Source organism: Rana temporaria, chromosome 5 (assembly GCF_905171775.1).
Source record: "Rana temporaria chromosome 5, aRanTem1.1, whole genome shotgun sequence".
NCBI classification, from domain to species: Eukaryota; Metazoa; Chordata; class Amphibia; order Anura; family Ranidae; genus Rana; species Rana temporaria.
In genome coordinates this window covers 427837764-427858895 of record NC_053493.1, presented here as the reverse complement: position 1 = coordinate 427858895, position 21132 = coordinate 427837764, and the positions used below count along the sequence as shown (strand labels likewise).

Here is a 21132-nt window from a genome sequence, read left to right as displayed (position 1 = left end):
AGCTAAAGAAAAGATGTTTTTTTTTTTGCTAGTGTCCTAAAAAAGATTAAGGCTTGCTGGGAGAAGGAAATGTTTTCCTAGACTGGCCTAGCCTGTGGGTGGCGTTATAACCCGAGGGTGAATAATATCCTGGACAAGACAGAAAGCCTAACTAGGGTTTGATGTTCCTGGAAAGGGTTTGAGGTTCCTGGAAAGGGTTCGAGGTTCCGGGAAAGGGTTCGAGGTTCCGGGAAAGGGTTCGAGGTTCCGGGAAAGGGTTCGAGGTTCAGGGAAAGGGTTCGAGGTTCCGGGAAAGGGTTCGAGGTTCCTGGAAAGGGTTCGAGGTTCCTGGAAAGGGTTCGAGGTTCCCGGAAAGGGTTCGAGGTCCCCGGAAAGGGTTCGATGTCCCCGGAAAGGGTTCGATGTCCCCGGAAAGGGTTCGATGTTCCTGGAAAGGGTTTGTAGCCCACGAGGCGAAGTATAAACCCAGCCGCAGATCCCCCTCCCCCCCGGAATGAGGACAACCACACACTTCATTAAAGGATTTTATTCATCTCGGCAGATTCTCTTCCTGGTAAAATGTAAAGGAGGTCAAACAAAATATAATCTCTGGAGAAAAGAATGGTCTGTAGTAATGTACAGTGCTAATGCTGCCCGGATAACATTAGTATTGCCCGATTACATCATTTTCATGGGTGATGACATCACAGCTCGGTCTCATGTCATGACCGCCCTCCTGCCAGGACTTCCCCGGCGTCCATGTTTTGTCACCAGGAGGGGGCGGATCCTCAGCTGGCCTCTTCATCGGACACCTCCTCACTGAGGATGAGGCGAAGGTTCGCGGCTCTTACGCTGGTTAAGCTGGCACAGATGGCCATCAGTTCAGATACACCCTGGAGGGTGACCCCGGTGCCGTCTAGGTTGATCTGCACAATGGAGGAGTGTCTCAGGAAACGGAGACCTAGGAGTGGGAGAGACAGAAAAACATGAGGAGAGAGTGATGACTGGAGGACGGAAGATCTCCCGAAAGGTGTGGACTCCTGACCAACGCATCAATATTATTGGGGCAACTGTATGTGGACCCCTCCAAATGACTGAGGCCAAGTTTTCAGTGCAGGTTACTCAACACTCCAAGTTATGGATGACCAGTTTGGTGTGGAGAGACTGGAGTGTCCTGCACAGAGACCTGACCTCATCCATACTGAAAACCTTTGGGAGGAATTGGAATGAGAATGGTGAGCCAGGTCTTCTCATCCAACATCAGTCCTGCTCTTGGAGGCCAACAATTAAAGAACTCCATCAAATATTGTAATAGGGACATCCCACTCCAACCTGAGACACCAAAGTATGTGAACCCCCCCAACAATGGCATTCAGGTGTCTCCACTGAAAGGTCCTCTTAATACTCCACCATGCAAAGACATTGGTAACAGTTTGGTGAAGACCCATTTCTGTCCCACCATGACCCAATCTGACCCCTAACAGGTCCTGTGACCCCCCAATTTGACCCCCAATCTGACCCACGGGTCTTGTGACCCCCCAATGTGTCCTGTAACCCAAATCTGACCCCTAACATGTTCTGTGACCCCCCAATCTGACCCCCGGGTCCTGTGACCCCCAATCTGACCTCCAATGTGTCCTGTAACCCAAATCTGACTCCCAACATGTCCTGTGACCCCCAATCTGACCCGTAACGTGTCCTGTGACCCCAATTAGACCCCCAGGTCCTGTGACCCCTAACGTGTCCTGTGACCGCAATTTGACCCCCAGGTCCTGTGACCCCAATCTCACCCCCAACGTGTCCTGTGACCGCAATTTGACCCCCAATCTGACCCCTAACAGGTCCTGTGACCCCCCAATCTGACCCCTAACAGGTCCTGTGACCCCCCAATCTGACCCCTAACAGGTCCTGTGACCCCCCAATCTGACCCCTAACAGGTCCTGTGACCCCCCAATCTGACCCCTAACAGGTCCTGTGACCCCCCAATCTGACCCCCAACAGGTCCTGTGACCCCCCAATCTGACCCCCAACAGGTCCTGTGACCCCCCAATCTGACCCCCAACAGGTCCTGTGACCCCCCAATCTGACCCCCGGGTCCTGTGACCCCAATCTGACCTCCAATGTGTCCTATAACCTAAATCTGACCCCTAACGTGTCCTGTGACCCCAATTTGACCCCCAGGTCCTGTGACCCCAATCTGACCCCTAACGTGTCCTGTGACCCCAATTTGACCCCCAGGTCCTGTGACCCCAATTTGACCCCCAGGTCCTGTGACCCCAATTTGACCCCCAGGTCCTGTGACCCCAATCTGACCCCTAACGTGTCCTGTGACCGCAATTTGACCCCCAGGTCCTGTGACCCCCCAATCTGACCCCTAACAGGTCCTGTGACCCCCCAATCTCACCTCTAACAGGTCCTGTGACCCCCCAATCTGACCCCTAACAGGTCCTGTGACCCCCAATCTGACCTCCAATGTGTCCTGTAACCCAAATCTGACCAATGTGTCCTGTGACTCCAATCTGACCCCTAATGTGTCCTGTGACTCCAATCTGACCCCTAATGTGTCCTGTGACTCCAATCTGACCACTGTGTCCTGTGACCCCAATTTGCCCCCCAGGTCCTGTGACTCCAATCTGCCCCCCAGGTCCTGTGACTCCAATCTGCCCCCCAGGTCCTGTGACTCCAATCTGCCCCCTAATGTGTCCTGTGACTCCAATCTGACCCCTAATGTGTCCTGTGACTCCAATCTGACCCCTAATGTGTCCTGTGACTCCAATCTGACCCCTAATGTGTCCTGTGACTCCAATCTGACCCCTAATGTGTCCTGTGACTCCAATCTGACCCCTAATGTGTCCTGTGACTCCAATCTGACCACTGTGTCCTGTGACCCCAATTTGCCCCCCAGGTCCTGTGACTCCAATCTGCCCCCCAGGTCCTGTGACTCCAATCTGACCCCTAATGTGTCCTGTGACTCCAATCTGACCCCTAATGTGTCCTGTGACTCCAATCTGACCCCTAATGTGTCCTGTGACTCCAATCTGACCCCTAATGTGTCCTGTGACTCCAATCTGACCCCTAATGTGTCCTGTGACTCCAATCTGACCCCTAATGTGTCCTGTGACTCCAATCTGACCACTGTGTCCTGTGACCCCAATTTGCCCCCCAGGTCCTGTGACTCCAATCTGCCCCCCAGGTCCTGTGACTCCAATCTGACCACTAACGTGTCCTGTGACCCCAGTCTGACCTCTAATGTGTCCTGTGACTCCAATCTGACCCCTAATGTGTCCTGTGACTTCAATCTGACCCCTATTGTGTCCTGTGACTTCAATCTGACCCCTATTGTGTCCTGTGACTTCAATCTGACCCCTATTGTGTCCTGTGACCCCAATCTGATATCTAATGTGTCCTGTGACTCCAATCTGACCCCTAACGTGTCCTGTGACCCCAGTCTGACCCCTAATGTGTCCTGTGACTCCAATCTGACCACTGTGTCCTGTGACTCCAATCTGACCACTGTGTCCTGTGACCCCAATTTGCCCCCCAGGTCCTGTGACTCCAATCTGCCCCCCAGGTCCTGTGACTCCAATCTGACCACTAACGTGTCCTGTGACCCCAGTCTGACCTCTAATGTGTCCTGTGACTCCAATCTGACCCCTAATGTGTCCTGTGACTTCAATCTGACCCCTATTGTGTCCTGTGACTTCAATCTGACCCCTATTGTGTCCTGTGACCCCAATCTGATATCTAATGTGTCCTGTGACTTCAATCTGACCCCTATTGTGCCCTGTGACCCCAGTCTGACCTCTAATGTGTCCTCTGACCCCCAGCGTGACTCCTAATGTAACCTGTGTTGTCTGATCTCTAATTTGTCCTGTGACCCCTGCTCTAACCCCTAATGTGCCATGTGACCCCTAATGTATCATGACCCCAGTTGAACCCCATCTCCAACTGTCTCCACTTACCTTTGTTGGTGACCCTTGTGCGGCTCAAGTTTACTTTCAGCAGATTTTTGCAGTTCTGGATTCCGAGTTTCAGGACATTGTCACCAACCGGAGTATCGGAGAGACCGAGGACCTGCGGGGGAGGAGGAAATGTTATCAATGGGGAACGCTCCGCCCCTCCCAGTCATCCTCCTATAAAGGCCACATTCCTCCAAATCTACAGTAAGTGAGGCTACCAGAACCGTGCTGTCATAGGAAGGTGGCACAATGAGGTCCCACCCCCGGGGAGTACTGAGGAGGTGGCACAATGAGGTCCCCCCCGGGGAGTACTGAGGAGGTGGAGGACCGCAGAGGTCCCACCTCCGGGGAGTACTGAGAAGGCGGAGGAGGACCGCAGAGGTCCCACCTCCGGGGAGTACTGAGAAGGCGGAGGAGGACCGCAGAGGTCCCACCTCCGGGGAGTACTGAGAAGGCGGAGGAGGACCGCAGAGGTCCCACCTCCGGGGAGTACTGAGAAGGTGGAGGAGAACCAGGGAGGCCCCACCTCCGGGGAGTACTGAGAAGGCAGAGGAGGACCGCAGAGGTCCCACCTCCGGGGAGTACTGAGAAGGTGGAGGAGAACCAGGGAGGTCCCACCTCCGGGGAGTACTGAGAAGGTGGAGGAGAACCAGGGAGGCCCCACCTCCGGGGAGTACTGAGAAGGCAGAGGAGGACCGCAGAGGTCCCACCTCCGGGGAGTACTGAGAAGGTGGAGGAGAACCGGAGAGGTCTCCCCCCCGGGCAATACTGAGGGTGGAGGTGGCACGGCAAGGTCCCACCCCGGAAGTATCGAGAAGGGGGAGGCAGCATGGGGAGGTCCTACACCCAGGGAGTACTGAGAAGGAACAGAGAGGTCCCACCCCGTGGGAAGTATTGAGAAGGTGAAGGCGTCATGAAGAGGTCCCACCCCCAGGGAGAAGTGAGACAGTGGAGGAGGCAGGGAGAGGTCCTACCCCTGGGGAGTACCGCGAGAAGACCGTGCTGTGACCTACACTAGTAGTGGAATAGAAGAATCGGGGGGCCAATCACTGAGGAACATTCAGGGTAGAACTTGCTGCCTCTGCTGCATTGAGATCCCAGTCAGGTTGTCAGCCCCCCTTGAACTATAATACACCCCCCCCATGTGGATTTAGAGCAGGATAAGGTAATGGAGGGGAGGGGTTCTGTAGTTCAGTGCAGCACTTGCTGTGTGGGGGATTTCAGTGCAGCAGAGGCAGCGTTGTCACTCAGTATAGGAAGTTGGAGCTCCCTGGATTTCCGGCAGACACCGAGATCTTCACACGACATACAGAGAAGAGCGACGGGTGAGCCGACCTGGAGGTGGAGGAGGTGAGGGATACACTGGGACACCCCTCTGCTCGTCACTTTAGTCCGGTCCAGACTTAATTCCTCCAGAAGGTTCAATCCCCGGAGATGGATCAGTCCGGCATCCGACACCGACGTGTTACACAGAGAGAGAACCCGGAGCCTAGAGGGGGGACACAAAGGAGTCATACAGAGGGCCCCACACACCCAGAACACTCACCAGACACACAGGACCTGACACACCCAGAACACTCACCAGACACACAGAGGGCCCCACACACCCAGAACACTCACCAGACACACAGAGGGCCCGACACACCCAGAACACTCACCAGACACACAGAGGGCCCGACACACCCAGAACACTCACCAGACACACAGGACCTGACACACCCAGAACACTCACCACACACAGGACCCGACACTCACCAGACACACAGAGGGCCCGACACACCCAGAACACTCACCAGATACACAGAGGGCCCCACACAACCAGAACACTCACCACACACACACAGGACCCGATACACCCAGAACACTCACCAGACACACACAGGGCCTGACACACCCAGAACACTCATATCTCTCTCTCACACACACCCTTCATCACTCACACTTTGCACTTCCACTTCAGTCATTTTATGGAGATTTTACAGATCAGTAAACAATTGCCGGTTATCTGATCTACAGAGGAATAACATGCAATACGAGACTGACTGATCAATGTATGCAAATGGGAAATTCATCTGCTGTTCACAGGGCGGTAAGGTTCCTCATGGGCGTGTTCTGCCTACCTTGAGTGAAAGTCTGGCCCTGGCATAAAGTAGGTGGAGTCAGTGGTGGTCATCGGGAAGGTTCCTCGGGCCCTGAACCTCACACCCCAGCATTAGCAGAGGCCTTTAATTAAGGGATTTAACCACTTCGCATCCGCAGGTTGACTTTTACAGCCACAAGGTGGCTCTAAAATGCCGGGACGCTTTCAATATACGGCCTCCGGCCACTGGGGGGCGCGCACCCCCTCCTCGTCACACAGGTGCCGGTGCACGCTGCCTGGCGGCCGCGATGTCCGCCAGGATCCCGCGATTGGCAGTTACAGAGCCAGGGACGTGCATCTGTGTGAAATGATGGGGTGTAAACACAGAGATCCACGTCCTGTCAGAGGAGAGGAAACCGATTGGTCACCTCCCCCAGTCAGTCCCCTCCCCCCACAGTAAGAATCACTCCCTAGGGAACACATTTAGCCCCTTGATCGCCCCCTAGTGTTAACCCCTTCCCTGCCAGTCACATCTACACAGTAATCTGCATATTTATAGCTCTGATCGCTGTATAAATGTGACTGGTCCCAAAAATGTCTCAAAAGTGTCCGCCGCAATGTCGCAGTCACGATAAAAAATCGCTGATCGCCGCCATTAATAGTAAAAAAAATAAAAATGCCATAAATCCATTTCCTATTTTGTAGACGCTATAACATTTGCGCAAACCAAACGCTTGTTTTTTTTTTTTTTTTTTACCAAAAATAGGTAGAAGAAAACGTATCGGACTAAACTGAGGAAATTTATATATATATGTTTTTGGGGATATTTATTATAGAAAAAAGTAAAAAAATATTGCTTTTTTTCCCAAAATTGTCGCTCTATTTTTGTTTATAGCGCAAAAAAAAACGCAGAGGTGATTTTTATTTATTGTTTTACGAAAAATATGTAGAATACGTATCGGCCTAAACTGAGGAAAAAAATGTTTTTTTTATATATTTTTGGGGGATATTTATTATAGCAAAAAGTACAAAATATTCATTTTTTTTTTTTTTTAATTGTCGCTCTATTTTTGTTTATAGCGCAAAAAATAAAAACCGCAGAGGTGATCAAATACCACCAAAAGAAATCTCTATTTGTGGGGGAAAAAGGACAAAAATTTTGTTTGGGAGCCACGTCGCATGACCGCGCAATTGTCATTTAAAGCGGGACAGCGCTGAAAGCTGAAATTTCGCCTGGGCAGGAAGGGGGGGGGGGGGGATATATGTGTCTGGTAAGCGAGTGGTTAAAGGGTAAGTTCATTAACCACTTCAGCCCCGGACCATTTTGCTGGTCAATGACCTGGCCCCTTTTCGCGATTCGGCGCTGCGTCGCTTTAACTGACAATTGCGCGGTCGTGCAACGCGTTTCCCAAACAAAATTGGCGTCCTTTTTTCCCCACAAATAGAGATTTCTTTTGGTGGTATTTGATCTCCTCTGCGGCTTTTATTTTTTGCGCTATAAACAAAAATAGAGCGACAATTTTGAAAAAAAATAAAAAAATAAAATAAAGAATATTTTGTACTTTTTGCTATAATAAATATCCCCAAAAATAAATTATATATATATATATATATATATATATATATATATATATAAATTCCTCAGTTTAGGCCGATACGTATTCTTCTATATAAAATAAAAGAAAAATCGCAATAAGCGCTTATTGATTGGTTTGCGCAAAAGTTATAGCGTTTACAAAATAGGGCATAGTTTTATGGCATTTTTATTAAATATGTTTTTTTTTTTTTTTTACTAGTAAATGCAGCGATCTGCGATTTTTAATCGGTACTGCGACATTATGGCGGACACATTTTTGGGACCATTGGCATTTTTACAGCGATCAGTGCTATAAAAATGCATTGGATTACTGTAAAAATGCCACTGGCAGGGAAGGGGTTAACACTAGGGGGCGGGGAAGGGGTTAAGTATGTTCCCTGGGTGTGTTCTAACTGTAGGGGGGGTGGGACTGACTAGGGGAAATGACCGATCATAGATTGTATGAACAGACAATCAGTCATTTCTCCCCCTGACAGGACCGGGAGCTGTGCGTTTACACACACAGCTCCCGGTTCTCTGTCTGTCACGAGTAATCGCGGGTGCCCGGCGGTGATCGCGCCCGCATCGGCACCAGGGGCGAGCATGCGCCCCTAGTGGCCGCAATGCAAAATCACGTTATATTACGTGATTTTGCGCAGCCGAGCCGACCTGCCGCCGTAAAAAAAGAAACGGCGGTCGGCAAGAACTCCATATATTCCAGACCCCCCTGTACATAGCGGGCCCCGATGGCGCCTGCAGTCAGTGAAGTGCCCAGTACAGAGCAGCACACAGCCCCGGAGCCAGTATCCTTCATGATGCTCACAATGGCAAACACTCATTGGTCAGCACGACCACGTGACTGCTGACCAATGAGAAGCGTTTCTTCTGCTACACTTATTGGAAGAAGAAGCCTCAAAAATGAGCTTCTCATTGGTCAATGAGCATCATGATGGACACTCCCTCCAGGTTGTGCGCTGAGGTGCATCATGGCCGCCATGGGCAGCGGGGTCCGTTCTCCTTTCCATCTACGAAGGAAGCCGCTGATCCTGAAAGCTGACCTGTGTGGAAGGACCTCCTCGGAGGCGTAGCCCCCAGAGCTCCTACAGTCACATGACCGGGACCAAAGGTTCGGGGGAGGGATTCGTAGAGGACGAGTTCTCTTTAGGAAAATGGCTCGGCACTCTCTCTGTCCTTCCGATTGGCTGATCAGTGACTCACCTGGTCAGCTGGGAGACGCTCTGCACTCCGAGGTCGGTGATCTGCGTGTGATCGGTCAGATCCAGTTCCGTCAGTCCTCGGAGGCGGGACAGACATAGGAGACCCTCATCCGATAGGCTGTGCCGGCCCGGGAGGACCAGACGAGTCAAAGAAAGACCTGGAAGAGACGGCCCATCAGACGGGGTGGAAGAGAGAGCGCCACCACCATCAGAGGGAGGGGAGGAGACACCGCTCACCTGACATCAGTTCCAGCACCCGATTGGAGGAGAGAGACTGCACCCCGGACAGTGTGAGTGTGGAGAGGGCCGGCAGAGAGCGCACCACCTGGAGGGACTCCTCCGACACCCGAGTGCTGTCCAAATGTAGCGTGCTGAGATGTCCGAGACCGGAGAGGGAGGAGACGTCCGACACCTGAGAGAGACAGAGAGGGCGGAGATCAGGGTAAGGAGACTCCTCCCCCTCTCATTCTAGGTGTGGGGGGGAGGGCTGTCCTCACCTGGGTGTGTTTGAGGCTCAGCATGCGCAGGCCCGGCATACGATCCACCAGCAGGCTGAGTGTGCGCTCAGTGACCGCCGTCTGATTGACACTGAGGTGGGTGAGGGGACAACAAGCGCTCTGCAGGAAATCGCACATTCCGACATCGCCTACTTTGGTCTGATCCAGGATGAGATGCGAGAGATGCTTCAACCCTGCAGAGGAAGTCAGACAGGACACAACGACGGCAGAGAGAGGTCAGACAGGACACAACGACGGCAGACAGGACACAACGATGGCAGAGAGACGTCAGACACGACACAAACGACGGCAGAGAGAGATCAGACACGACACATCGACGGCAGAGAGAAATCAGACACGACACATCGACGGCAGAGAGACGTCAGACACGAGAAATGGATGGCAGAGAGACGTCAAACACGACACAACGACGGCAGAGAGGTCAGACACGACACAACGACGGCAGAGAGAAGTCAGACACGACACAACGAAGGCAGGGAGACGTCAGACACGACACAACGACGGCAGAGAGGTCAGACACGACACAACGACGGCAGAGAGAAGTCAGACACGACACGACGACAGAGAGAGGTCAGACACGACACGACGACGGCAGAGATAAGTCAGACACGACACAACGACGGCAGAGAGACATCAGACACGACACAACAATGGCAGAGAGACGTCAGACACGACACAACAATGGCAGAGAGACGTCAGACACGACACAACAACGGCAGAGAGACGTCAGACACGACACAACGACGGCAGAGAGACGTCAGACACGACACAACGACGGCAGAGAGACGTCAGACACGACACAACGACGGCAGAGAGAAGTCAGACAGGACACAACGATGGCAGAGAGACGTCAGACACGACACAACGACGGCAGAGAGACGTCAGACACGACACGACGGCAGAGAGGTCAGACACGACACAACGACGGCAGAGAGAAGTCAGACAGGACACAACGATGGCAGAGAGACGTCAGACACGACACAACGACGGCAGAGAGACATCAGACACGACACAACAATGGCAGAGAGAAGTCAGACACGACACAACGATGGCAGAGAGAAGTCAGACACGACACGACGACGGCAGAGAGAGGTCAGACAGGACACAACGATGGCAGAGAGAGAACAGACAGGACACAACGACGGCAGAGAGAGGTCAGACACGACAAACGACGGCAGAGAGAGATCAGACACGACACAACGACGGCAGAGAGAGGTCAGACACGACACGACAACGGCAGAGAGAGGTCAGACACGACACAACGACGGCAGAGAGAGGAGTCAGACAGGACACAACGACAGCAGAGAGAAGTCAGACACGACGATGGCAGAGAGAGGAGTCAGACACGACACGACGACGGCAGAGAGACGTCAGACACGACACAACGACGGCAGAGAGACGTCAGACACGACACAACGATGGCAGAGAGACGTCAGACACGACACAACGACGGCAGAGAGACGTCAGACACGACACAACGATGGCTGAGAGACGTCAGACACGACACAACGACGGCAGAGAGACGTCAGACATGACACAACGACGGCAGAGAGACGTCAGACATGACACAACGACGGCAGAGACTTCAGACACGAGAAAAGGATGGCAGAGAGAAGTCAGACACGACACAACGACGGCAGAGAGAAGTCAGACACGAGAAATGGATGGCAGAGAGAGGTCAGACACGAGAAAGGGATGGCAGAGAGAAGTCAGACACGAGAAATGGATGGCAGAGAAGTCAGACACGAGAAATGGATGGCAGAGAGAAGTCATACATCGCACAGACGGTGGACAGGGAGGAAGCAGACTGCCGGACAGAAGTCTGACATTGTGGACCAGTCATGTGACTCACCTCGCAGGTGGATTAGGAAGGATTCGGTGAGGTTGCGGCAGGCGCCGAGATTCAGGTGCTGCAATCTGTGCAGATGCTGAATGACCCCGAGAGACTGATCTGAGGGCAGAGAGCGGCACATCAGACAATGCTTCCATAGACATCATCACATGACATCCCTGGCAGTGTGGCCCCAGGGTCCTCCACCAGTACACATGGATGGGACGTGCCTGTGATGAGGTTGGCGGAGCCGAGGTTGAGGGCCCGCAGGCTAGGGAATCCTCGCAGCTGCCGGATCAGGTCGTTGGTGCAATACTGGTAGCAGTTCAGGGTGATGCTGCGGATGGGGCAGCCGGTGAACAGGTCCAGGGTCCTCGGGCGCAGGACACGCTCCTTGACCATGTGATCAATGATCATCTCCGCCAGATCAGGAGTCAGACCAGACAGGGAGCCCGGGTACTGCATGCTGGGAGCTGAGGAGAGAAACCGGGGGACATGAGGCATCGGGGGAGGAAATACGAGACAGCAAAAGGGAGGAGCGGAGCAAGGATAGAATAGAAGGGAGGAGCGGAGGAAGGATAGAAGGGAGAAGCGGAGCAAGGATAGAATAGAAGGGAGGAAAAGGAAGGATAGAAAAGGGAGGAGCGGAAGAAGGATAGAAAAGGGAGGAGCGGAGGAAGGATAGAAAAGGGAGGAGCGGAAGAAGGATAGAAAAGGGAGGAGCGGAAGAAGGATAGAAAAGGGAGGAGCGGAGGAAGGATAGAAAGGGGAGGAGCGGAAGAAGGATAGAAAGGGGAGGAGCGGAAGAAGGATAGAAAGGGGAGGAGCGGAAGAAGGATAGAAAGGGAGGAGCGGAGGAAGGATAGAAAAGGGAGGAGCGGAGGAAGGATAGAAAGGGAGAAGCGGAGGAAGGATAGAAAGGGGAGGAGCGGAGGAAGGATAGAAAGGGGAGGAGCGGAAGAAGGATAGAAAGGGGAGGAGCGGAAGAAGGATAGAAAGGGGAGGAGCGGAAGAAGGATAGAAAGGGGAGGAGCGGAAGAAGGATAGAAAGGGAGGAGCGGAGGAAGGATAGAAAAGGGAGGAGCGGAGGAAGGATAAAAAGGGAGGAGCGGAGGAAGGATAGAAAAGGGAGGAGCGGAGGAAAGATAGAAAAGGGAGGAGCGGAGGAAGGATAGAAGGGAGGAGCGGAGGAAGGATAGAAAAGGGAGGAGGAGCGGAGGAAGGATAGAAAGGGAGGAGCGGAGGAAGGATAGAAAGGGAGGAGCGGAGGAAGGATAGAAAAGGGAGGAGCGGAGGAAGGATAGAAAAGGGAGGAGCAGAGGAAGGATCGGATAGGATAGAATAGAAGGGAGGAGCGGAGGAAGGATAGAAGGAAGGAGCGGAGGAAGGATAGAAAGGGAGGAGCGGAGGAAGGATAGAAAGGGAGGAGCGGAGGAAGGATAGAAAGGGAGGAGCGGAGGAAGGATAGAAAGGGAGGATCGGAGGAAGGATAGAAAGGGAGGATCGGAGGAAGGATAGAAAGGGAGGAGCGGAGGAAGGATAGAAAGGGGAGGATCGGAGGAAGGATAGAAAGGGGAGGATCGGAGGAAGGATAGAAAGGGAGGAGCGGAGGAAGGATAGAAAGGGAGGAGCGGAGGAAGGATAGAAAGGGAGGAGCGCAGGAAGGATAGAAAGGGAGGAGCAGAGGAAGGATAGAAAAGGGAGGAGCAGAGGAAGGATAGAAGGGAGGAGCGGAGGAAGGATAGACGGGAGGAGCGGAGGAAGGATAGAAAGGGAGGAGCGGAGGAAGGATAGAAAGGGAGGAGCGGAGGAAGGATAGAAAGGGAGGAGCGGAGGAAGGATAGAAAGGGGAGGATCGGAGGAAGGATAGAAAGGGAGGAGCGGAGGAAGGATAGAAAGGGAGGATCGGAGGAAGGATAGAAAGGGAGGAGCGGAGGAAGGATAGAAAGGGAGGAGCGGAGGAAGGATAGAAAGGGAGGAGCGGAGGAAGGATAGAAAGGGAGGAGCGGAGGAAGGATAGAAAAGGGAGGAGCGGAGGAAGGATAGAAGGGAGGAGCGGAGGAAGGATAGAAAGGGAGGAGCGGAGGAAGGATAGAATAGGGAGGAGCGGAGGAAGGATAGAAAAGGGAGGATCGGAGGAAGGATAGAAAGGGAGGAGCGGAGGAAGGATAGAAAGGGGAGGAGCGGAAGAAGGATAGAAAGGGAGGAGCGGAGGAAGGATAGAAAAGGGAGGAGCGGAGGAAGGATAAAAAGGGAGGAGCGGAGGAAGGATAGAAAAGGGAGGAGCGGAGGAAAGATAGAAAAGGGAGGAGCGGAGGAAGGATAGAAGGGAGGAGCGGAGGAAGGATAGAAAAGGGAGGAGGAGCGGAGGAAGGATAGAAAGGGAGGAGCGGAGGAAGGATAGAAAGGGAGGAGCGGAGGAAGGATAGAAAGGGAGGAGCGGAGGAAGGATAGAAAAGGGAGGAGCGGAGGAAGGATAGAAAAGGGAGGAGCAGAGGAAGGATCGGATAGGATAGAATAGAAGGGAGGAGCGGAGGAAGGATAGAAGGAAGGAGCGGAGGAAGGATAGAAAGGGAGGAGCGGAGGAAGGATAGAAAGGGAGGAGCGGAGGAAGGATAGAAAGGGAGGAGCGGAGGAAGGATAGAAAGGGAGGAGCGGAGGAAGGATAGAAAGGGAGGATCGGAGGAAGGATAGAAAGGGAGGATTGGAGGAAGGATAGAAAGGGAGGAGCGGAGGAAGGATAGAAAGGGAGGAGCGGAGGAAGGATAGAAAGGGGAGGATCGGAGGAAGGATAGAAAGGGAGGAGCGGAGGAAGGATAGACGGGAGGAGCGGAGGAAGGATAGAAAGGGAGGAGCGCAGGAAGGATAGAAAGGGAGGAGCGGAGGAAGGATAGAAAAGGGAGGAGCAGAGGAAGGATAGAAGGGAGGAGCGGAGGAAGGATAGACGGGAGGAGCGGAGGAAGGATAGAAAGGGAGGAGCGGAGGAAGGATAGAAAGGGAGGAGCGGAGGAAGGATAGAAAGGGAGGAGCGGAGGAAGGATAGAAAGGGAGGAGCGGAGGAAGGATAGAAAGGGGAGGATCGGAGGAAGGATAGAAAGGGAGGAGCGGAGGAAGGATAGAAAGGGAGGATCGGAGGAAGGATAGAAAGGGAGGAGCGGAGGAAGGATAGAAAGGGGAGGATCGGAGGAAGGATAGAAAGGGAGGAGCGGAGGAAGGATAGAAAGGGAGGAGCGGAGGAAGGATAGAAAAGGGAGGAGCGGAGGAAGGATAGAAGGGAGGAGCGGAGGAAGGATAGAAAGGGAGGAGCGGAGGAAGGATAGAATAGGGAGGAGCGGAGGAAGGATAGAAAGGGAGGAGCGGAGGAAGGATAGAAAAGGGAGGAGCGGAGGAAGGATAGAAAAGGGAGGAGCGGAGGAAGGATAGAAAAGGGAGGAGCGGAGGAAGGATAGAAGGGGAGGAGTGGAGGAAGGATAGAAGGGAGGAGCGGAGGAAGGATAGAAAAGGGAGGAGCGGAGGAAGGATAGAAAAGGGAGGAGCGGAGGAAGGATAGAAAAGGGAGGAGCGGAGGAAGGATAGAAAGGGAGGAGCGGAGGAAGGATAGAAAGGGAGGAGCGGAGGAAGGATAGAAAGGGAGGAGCGGAGGAAGGATAGAAAAGGGAGGAGCGGAGGAAGGATAGAAAGGGAGGAGCGGAGGAAGGATAGAAAAGGGAGGAGTGGAGGAAGGATAGAAAAGGGAGGAGCGGAGGAAGGATAGAAAAGGGAGGAGCAGAGGAAGGATAGACGGGAGGAGCGGAGGAAGGATAGACGGGAGGAGCGGAGGAAGGATAGAAAGGGAGGAGCGCAGGAAGGATAGAAGGGAGGAGCGGAGGAAGGATAGAAAAGGGAGGAGCAGAGGAAGGATAGAAGGGAGGAGCGGAGGAAGGATAGACGGGAGGAGCGGAGGAAGGATAGACGGGAGGAGCGGAGGAAGGATAGACGGGAGGAGCGGAGGAAGGATAGACGGGTGGAGCGGAGGAAGGATAGACGGGAGGAGCGGAGGAAGGATAGACGGGTGGAGCGGAGGAAGGATAGACGGGAGGAGCGGAGGAAGGATAGACAGGAGGAGCGGAGGAAGGATAGAAAGGGAGGAGTAGAGGAAGGATAGAAAGGGGAGGAGCGGAGGAAGGATAGAAAGGGAGGAGCGGAGGAAGGATAGAAAAGGGAGGAGCGGAGGAAAGATAGAAAGGGGAGGAGCGGAGGAAGGATAGAAAGGGAGGAGCGGAGGAAGGATAGACGGGAGGAGCGGAGGAAGGATAGACGGGAGGAGCGGAGGAAGGATAGAAAAGGGAGGAGCGGAGGAAGGATAGACGGGGAGGAGCGGAGGAAGGATAGACGGGGAGGAGCGGAGGAAGGATAGACGGGAGGAGCGGAGGAAGGATAGACGGGAGGAGCGGAGGAAGGATAGACGGGTGGAGCGGAGGAAGGATAGACGGGAGGAGCGGAGGAAGGATAGACGGGAGGAGCGGAGGAAGGATAGAAAGGGAGGAGTAGAGGAAGGATAGAAAGGGGAGGAGCGGAGGAAGGATAGACGGGAGGAGCGGAGGAAGGATAGACGGGTGGAGCGGAGGAAGGAAGGAGAGAATGGAGGGGTGGGGGCAGGGAAAGGGCACATACCAGTAATGACGGCCATAGCTCGGTGCAGTGCCAGGTTCCTCAGGGGCGGGATGGAAGACACTTTGGTAATCCTGGGGGGAGGAGTTCTCTCCACGCTCTCCTGACGCATCTCAGCTGCTGCTCTCGCCAACACATGAGGAAGACGGGGAGGTGACGGCGCCTGTCCTGGAGGCGAGTTATCATTACCCCCTTCTGCAGGTCTGAAACAATCACATCATTATGTGTCATATCGTTCAACCTGTACTCTACAACCCACCCAACACCCCTCCTCAGTGTGCGCCCCCCTTCCTCGTCTCATCCTCACCCCTCCTCAGTGTGTGCCCCCCTTCCTCGTCTCACCCTCACCCCTCCTCAGAGTGCGCCCCCCTTCCTCGTCTCACCCTCACCCCTCCTCAGTGTGTGCCCCCCTTCCTCGTCTCACCCCCCCTCAGTGTGCGCCCCCTCCTCGTCTCACCCTCACCCCTCCTCAGTGTGCGCCCCCCTCCTCGTCTCACCCTCACCCCTCCACAGTGTGCGCCCCCCTTCCTCGTCACACCCTCACCCCTCCTCAGTGTGTGCCCCCCTTCCTCGTCTCACCCTCACCCTCCTCAGTGTGCGCCCCCTTCCTCGTCTCACCCTCACCCCTCCTCAGTGTGCGCCCCCCCTCCTCGTCTCACCCTCACCCCTCCTCAGTGTGCGCCCCCCTTCCTTGTCTCACCCTCACCCCTCCTCAGTGTGCGCCCCCCCTCCTCGTCTCACCCTTCCTCAGTGTGCGCCCCCCTCCTCGTCTCACCCTCACCCCTCCTCAGTGTGCGCCCCCCCCTCCTCGTCTCACCCTCACCCCTCCTCAGTGTGCGCCCCCCTTCCTTGTCTCACCCTCACCCCTCCTCAGTGTGCGCCCCCCCTCCTCGTCTCACCCTCACCCCTCCTCAGTGTGCGCCCCCCCTCCTCGTCTCACCCTCACCCCTCCTCAGTGTGCGCCCCCCTTCCTTGTCTCACCCTCACCCCTCCTCAGTGTGCGCCCCCCTCCTCGTCTCACCCTTCCTCAGTGTGCGCCCCCCTCCTCGTCTCACCCTCGCCCCTCCTCAGTGTGCGCCCCCCTCCTCGTCTCACCCTCTCCCCTCCTCAGTGTGCGCCCCCCTTCCTCGTCTCACCCTCTCCCCTCCTCAGTGTGCGCCCCCCTTCCTCGTCTCACCCTCACCCCTCCGCGGTGTGCGCCCCTCCACCTCGTCTCACCCTCACCCCTACAGTGTGCGCCCCCCTCCTCGTCTCACCCTCACCCCTCCTCAGTGTGCGCCCCCCTCCTCGTCTCACCCTCTCCCCTCCTCAGTGTGCGCCCCTCTTCCTCGTCTCACCCTCACCCCTCCTCAGTGTGCACCCCCCTTCCTCGTCTCCTCCTCAGTGTGCGCCCCTCTTCCTCGTCTCACCCTCACCCCTCCGCAGTGTGCACCCCCCCTCCTCGTCTCACCCTCTCCCCTCCTCAGTGTGCGCCCCCCTTCCTCATCTCACCCTCTCCCCTCCTCAGTGTGCGCCCCTCTTCCTCGTCTCACCCTCCCTCAGTGTGCACCCCCCTTCCTCGTCTCCTCAGTGTGCACCCCTCTTCCTCGTCTCACCCTCGCGGTGTGCACCCCCCCTCCTCGTCTCACCCTCTCCCCTCCTCAGTGTGCGCCCCCCTTCCTCGTCTCACCCTCTCCCCTCCGCGGTGTGCACCCCCCCTCCTCGTCTCACCCTCTCCCCTCCTCAGTGTGCGCCCCCCTTCCTCGTCTCACCCTCACCCCTCCGCGGTGTGCACCCCCCCTCCTCGTCTCACCCTCTCCCCTCCTCAGTGTGCGCCCCCCTCCTCGTCTCACCCTCACCCCTCCTCAGTGTGCGCCCCTCTTCCTCGTCTCACCCTCACCCCTCCTCAGTGTGCACCCCCCTTCCTCGTCTCCTCCTCAGTGTGCGCCCCTCTTCCTCGTCTCACCCTCACCCCTCCGCGGTGTGCACCCCCCCTCCTCGTCTCACCCTCTCCCCTCCTCAGTGTGCACCCCCCTTCCTCGTCTCACCCTCTCCCCTCCTCAGTGTGCGCCCCCATTCCTCGTTTCACCCTCACCCCTCCTCAGTGTGCGCCCCTCTTCCTTGTCTCACCCTCACCCCTCCTCAGTGTGCGCCCCTCTTCCTCGTCTCACCCGCACCCCTACAGTGTGCATCCCCCTTCCTCGTCTCACCCTCACCCCTACAGTGTGTGCCCCCCTTCGTAGTCTCACCCTCACCCCTCCTCAGTGTGCATCCCCCTTCCTCGTCTCACCCTCACCCCTACAGTGTGTGCCCCCCTTCGTAGTCTCACCCTCACCCCTCCTCAGTGTGCACCCCCCTTTCTCGTCTCACCCCTCCTCAGTGTGCGCCCCTCTTCCTCGTCTCACCCTCATCCCTCCTCAGTGTGTGCCCCTCTTCCTCGTCTCACCCTCACCCCTCCTCGGTGTGTGCCCCTCTTCCTCGTCTCACCCTCACCCCTCCTCGGAGTGTGCCCCCCTCCCTCGTCTCACCCTCACCCCTCCTCAGTGTGCGCCCCCCCTCCTCGTCTCACCCTCACCCCTCCTCAGTGTGCGCCCCTCTTCCTTGTCTCACCCTCACCCCTCCTCAGTGTGCGCCCCTCTTCCTCGTCTCACCCGCACCCCTACAGTGTGCATCCCCCTTCCTCGTCTCACCCTCACCCCTACAGTGTGTGCCCCCCTTCGTAGTCTCACCCTCACCCCTCCTCAGTGTGCACCCCCCTTTCTCGTCTCACCCCTCCTCGGTGTGTGCCCCTCTTCCTCGTCTCACCCTCACCCCTCCTCAGTGTGTGCCCCTCTTCCTCGTCTCACCCTCACAGTGTGCGCCCCCCTCCCCCTCACCTGAGTCGCAGCCCATTGGATGGCCAGTGGTGTGATGGGGAGCGGAGATCTGGTGGTGCGAAGTGGACATGGCGGTTCTCTATGGTACAGACAGAAGACGACGGGAGTCAGTTACCGGGGACAGATAATGATTTATACACTGTATACACACACACACAGATAATACAATGTATATACACACACACACAGAGAGATAATACAATGTATATACACACACACACACACACACACACACACACACATAATACAATGTATACACACACACACACACACACACACACAGATAATACAATGTATACACACACACACACACACACATATAATACAATGTATACACACACACATATAAATACAATGTATACACACAGATAATACAATGTATACACACACACACACACATATAAATACAATGTATACACACAGATAATACAATGTATACACACACACACATAATACAATGTATACACACACACACACAGATAATACAATGTATACAATACATATGATCCACAAGACGTCACATTCTGGCCGATGACACAAACATTACCGTCTGATCCGCCCCTCTGCGGCTCCTCTGCGCCATCTTCATCCTGGGGAGCCAATCGGTGCCCGCGGCCTGTGCAGGACAGAGAGGTGAGAATGCTGAAGGATGTGCCAGACATATTCCCTCCCCCTCCTCCCATAATGCACCACTAACACCTCCCCCCAAATGTGGGAGGTCCTGCATAATTCTGGGCGGGTGACTGAGCTCCACCCATTTAAGACAGAGCAGCAGGTTCTCTATGATGCCCCTCCCCCCCAGCTGCACACGCTCACCCACCCTTCACTTCCTCCTATGACACTCCCCGCCCCCCATGTGACAGTGCCGGCCAATCTCCTTACACGTTTCTCCATACCAGGAAGTACTGCCTCCTTCTCAATGCTCCATTCAGCCTCTGAGAATAAAAGTGATGGGGAGTGTGCACCACGTGGGGGGGGGGATTAACTACTTCCTGGCCGCACTATAATTTGACTGATCGGCGTAAAGGGCCAATCACAGCGGCCCTTTACCATGTAATCATCTGTCAGCCAATGACAGCTGATCACAGGTGCAAACACAAGCTGGCTTCTGTTATCGGCCCCAACAGTGCCAACCAATGTCTTATCAGTGTCACCTCTCAGTGCCTTCTCATCAGAGCCCATCACTGCCACCTCTTATTGGCCATCAGTGCTGTCTATCATTGCCACCTCAGTGCTGTCTTTCGCCACCTCTCAGTGCCCATCACTGCCACCTCTGATTGCCCATCAGTGCTGCCTATCGCCACCTCTCAGTGCCCATGAGTGCCATCAGTGCTGCCCATTACTGCCACTTCAAATTGCCCATCAGTTCAGCCTATCATTGCCACCTCTCATTGCCCATCACTGCCACCTCTCAGAGCCCATCACTGCCACCTCTCAGAGCCCATCACTGCCACCTCTCAGAGCCCATCACTGCCACCTCTCAGAGCCCATCACTGCCACCTCTCAGAGCCCATCACTGCCACCTCTCAGAGCCCATCACTGCCACCTCTCAGAGCCCATCACTGCCACCTATCAGAGCCCATCACTGCCACCTCTCAGAGCCCATCACTGCCACCTCTCAGAGCCCATCACTGCCACCTCTCAGAGCCCATCACTGCCACCTATCAGAGCCCATCACTGCCACCTCTCAGAGCCCATCAGTGCCACCTCTCAGAGCCCATCACTGCCACCTCTCAGAGCCCATCACTGCCACCTCTCAGAGCCCATCACTGCCACCTCTCAGAGCCCATCACTGCCACCTATCAGAGCCCATCACTGCCACCTCTCAGAGCCCATCAGTGCCACCTCTCAGAGCCCATCAGTGCCACCTCTCAGAGCCCATCACTGCCACCTCTCAGAGCCCATCACTGCCACCTATCAGAGCCCATCACTGCCACCTCTCAGAGCCCATCACTGCCACCTCTCAGAGCCCATCACTGCCACCTATCAGAGCCCATCACTGCCACCTCTCAGAGCCCATCACTGCCACCTCTCAGAGCCCATCAGTGCCACCTCTCAGAGCCCATCAGTGCCACCTCTCAGAGCCCATCAGTGCCACCTCTCATTGCCCATCACTGCCACCTCTCAGAGCCCATCACTGCCACCTCTCAGAGCCCATCACTGCCACCTATCAGCGGTGGATAGTGGGGGTTAAGGAGGGCAGGAAGGGGGGTAAAAGTGCCTGGAAGGCAAGTGGTCTGAGGATATCTTGTTCTATAGAATTCTATAGGATTTGCTGTGTAGACACGCCATTGGTCCGTCACTCACCCCAGCTGTGAATGGTCGGCTCCTCCCTCATCTGGACGTTATGGGACACGGATTGGGCGGGCGAGGACAGGGATGGCGCCAGGTCTCCTCTGTGCCGCATCAGATCCTCAGGCTGTAGTCCTTATCCACAGCTCCTGAGTGGGGCAGCGGAGGGCGGTTC

General features: G+C 55.2%; 1 protein-coding gene across 1 annotated transcript; it reads right to left on the bottom strand.

The window, feature by feature from the left end:
* Window positions 1-511: 511 nt before the first annotated feature.
* On the bottom strand, window positions 512-21109 carry LOC120941761. Its single transcript, XM_040355427.1, has 12 exons — window positions 20973-21109; window positions 19213-19281; window positions 18666-18744; window positions 15814-16013; window positions 11391-11633; window positions 11182-11280; window positions 9309-9502; window positions 9049-9223; window positions 8813-8969; window positions 5274-5427; window positions 3942-4053; window positions 512-940 (listed from the first exon to the last, which is right to left on the bottom strand). Exons 1-12 carry the CDS (start codon window positions 21070-21072, stop codon window positions 768-770), a joined length of 1755 nt encoding a protein of 584 aa, XP_040211361.1. The 5' UTR covers window positions 21073-21109; the 3' UTR covers window positions 512-767.
* Window positions 21110-21132: the final 23 nt, after the last annotated feature.

Excerpts from the sequence above, each read along its gene's own strand:
- LOC120941761 (XM_040355427.1), bottom strand. The coding sequence starts at position 21,072 with ATGCGGCACAGAGGAGACCTGGCGCCATCCCTGTCCTCGCCCGCCCAA. Across the intron at positions 11,281-11,390 it reads CTCCGCCAACCTCATCACAG|ATCAGTCTCTCGGGGTCATT; the intron begins GCACGTCCCATC and ends CTCTGCCCTCAG. Across the intron at positions 8,970-9,048 it reads GGTGCTGGAACTGATGTCAG|GTCTTTCTTTGACTCGTCTG; the intron begins GTGAGCGGTGTC and ends CGTCTCTTCCAG.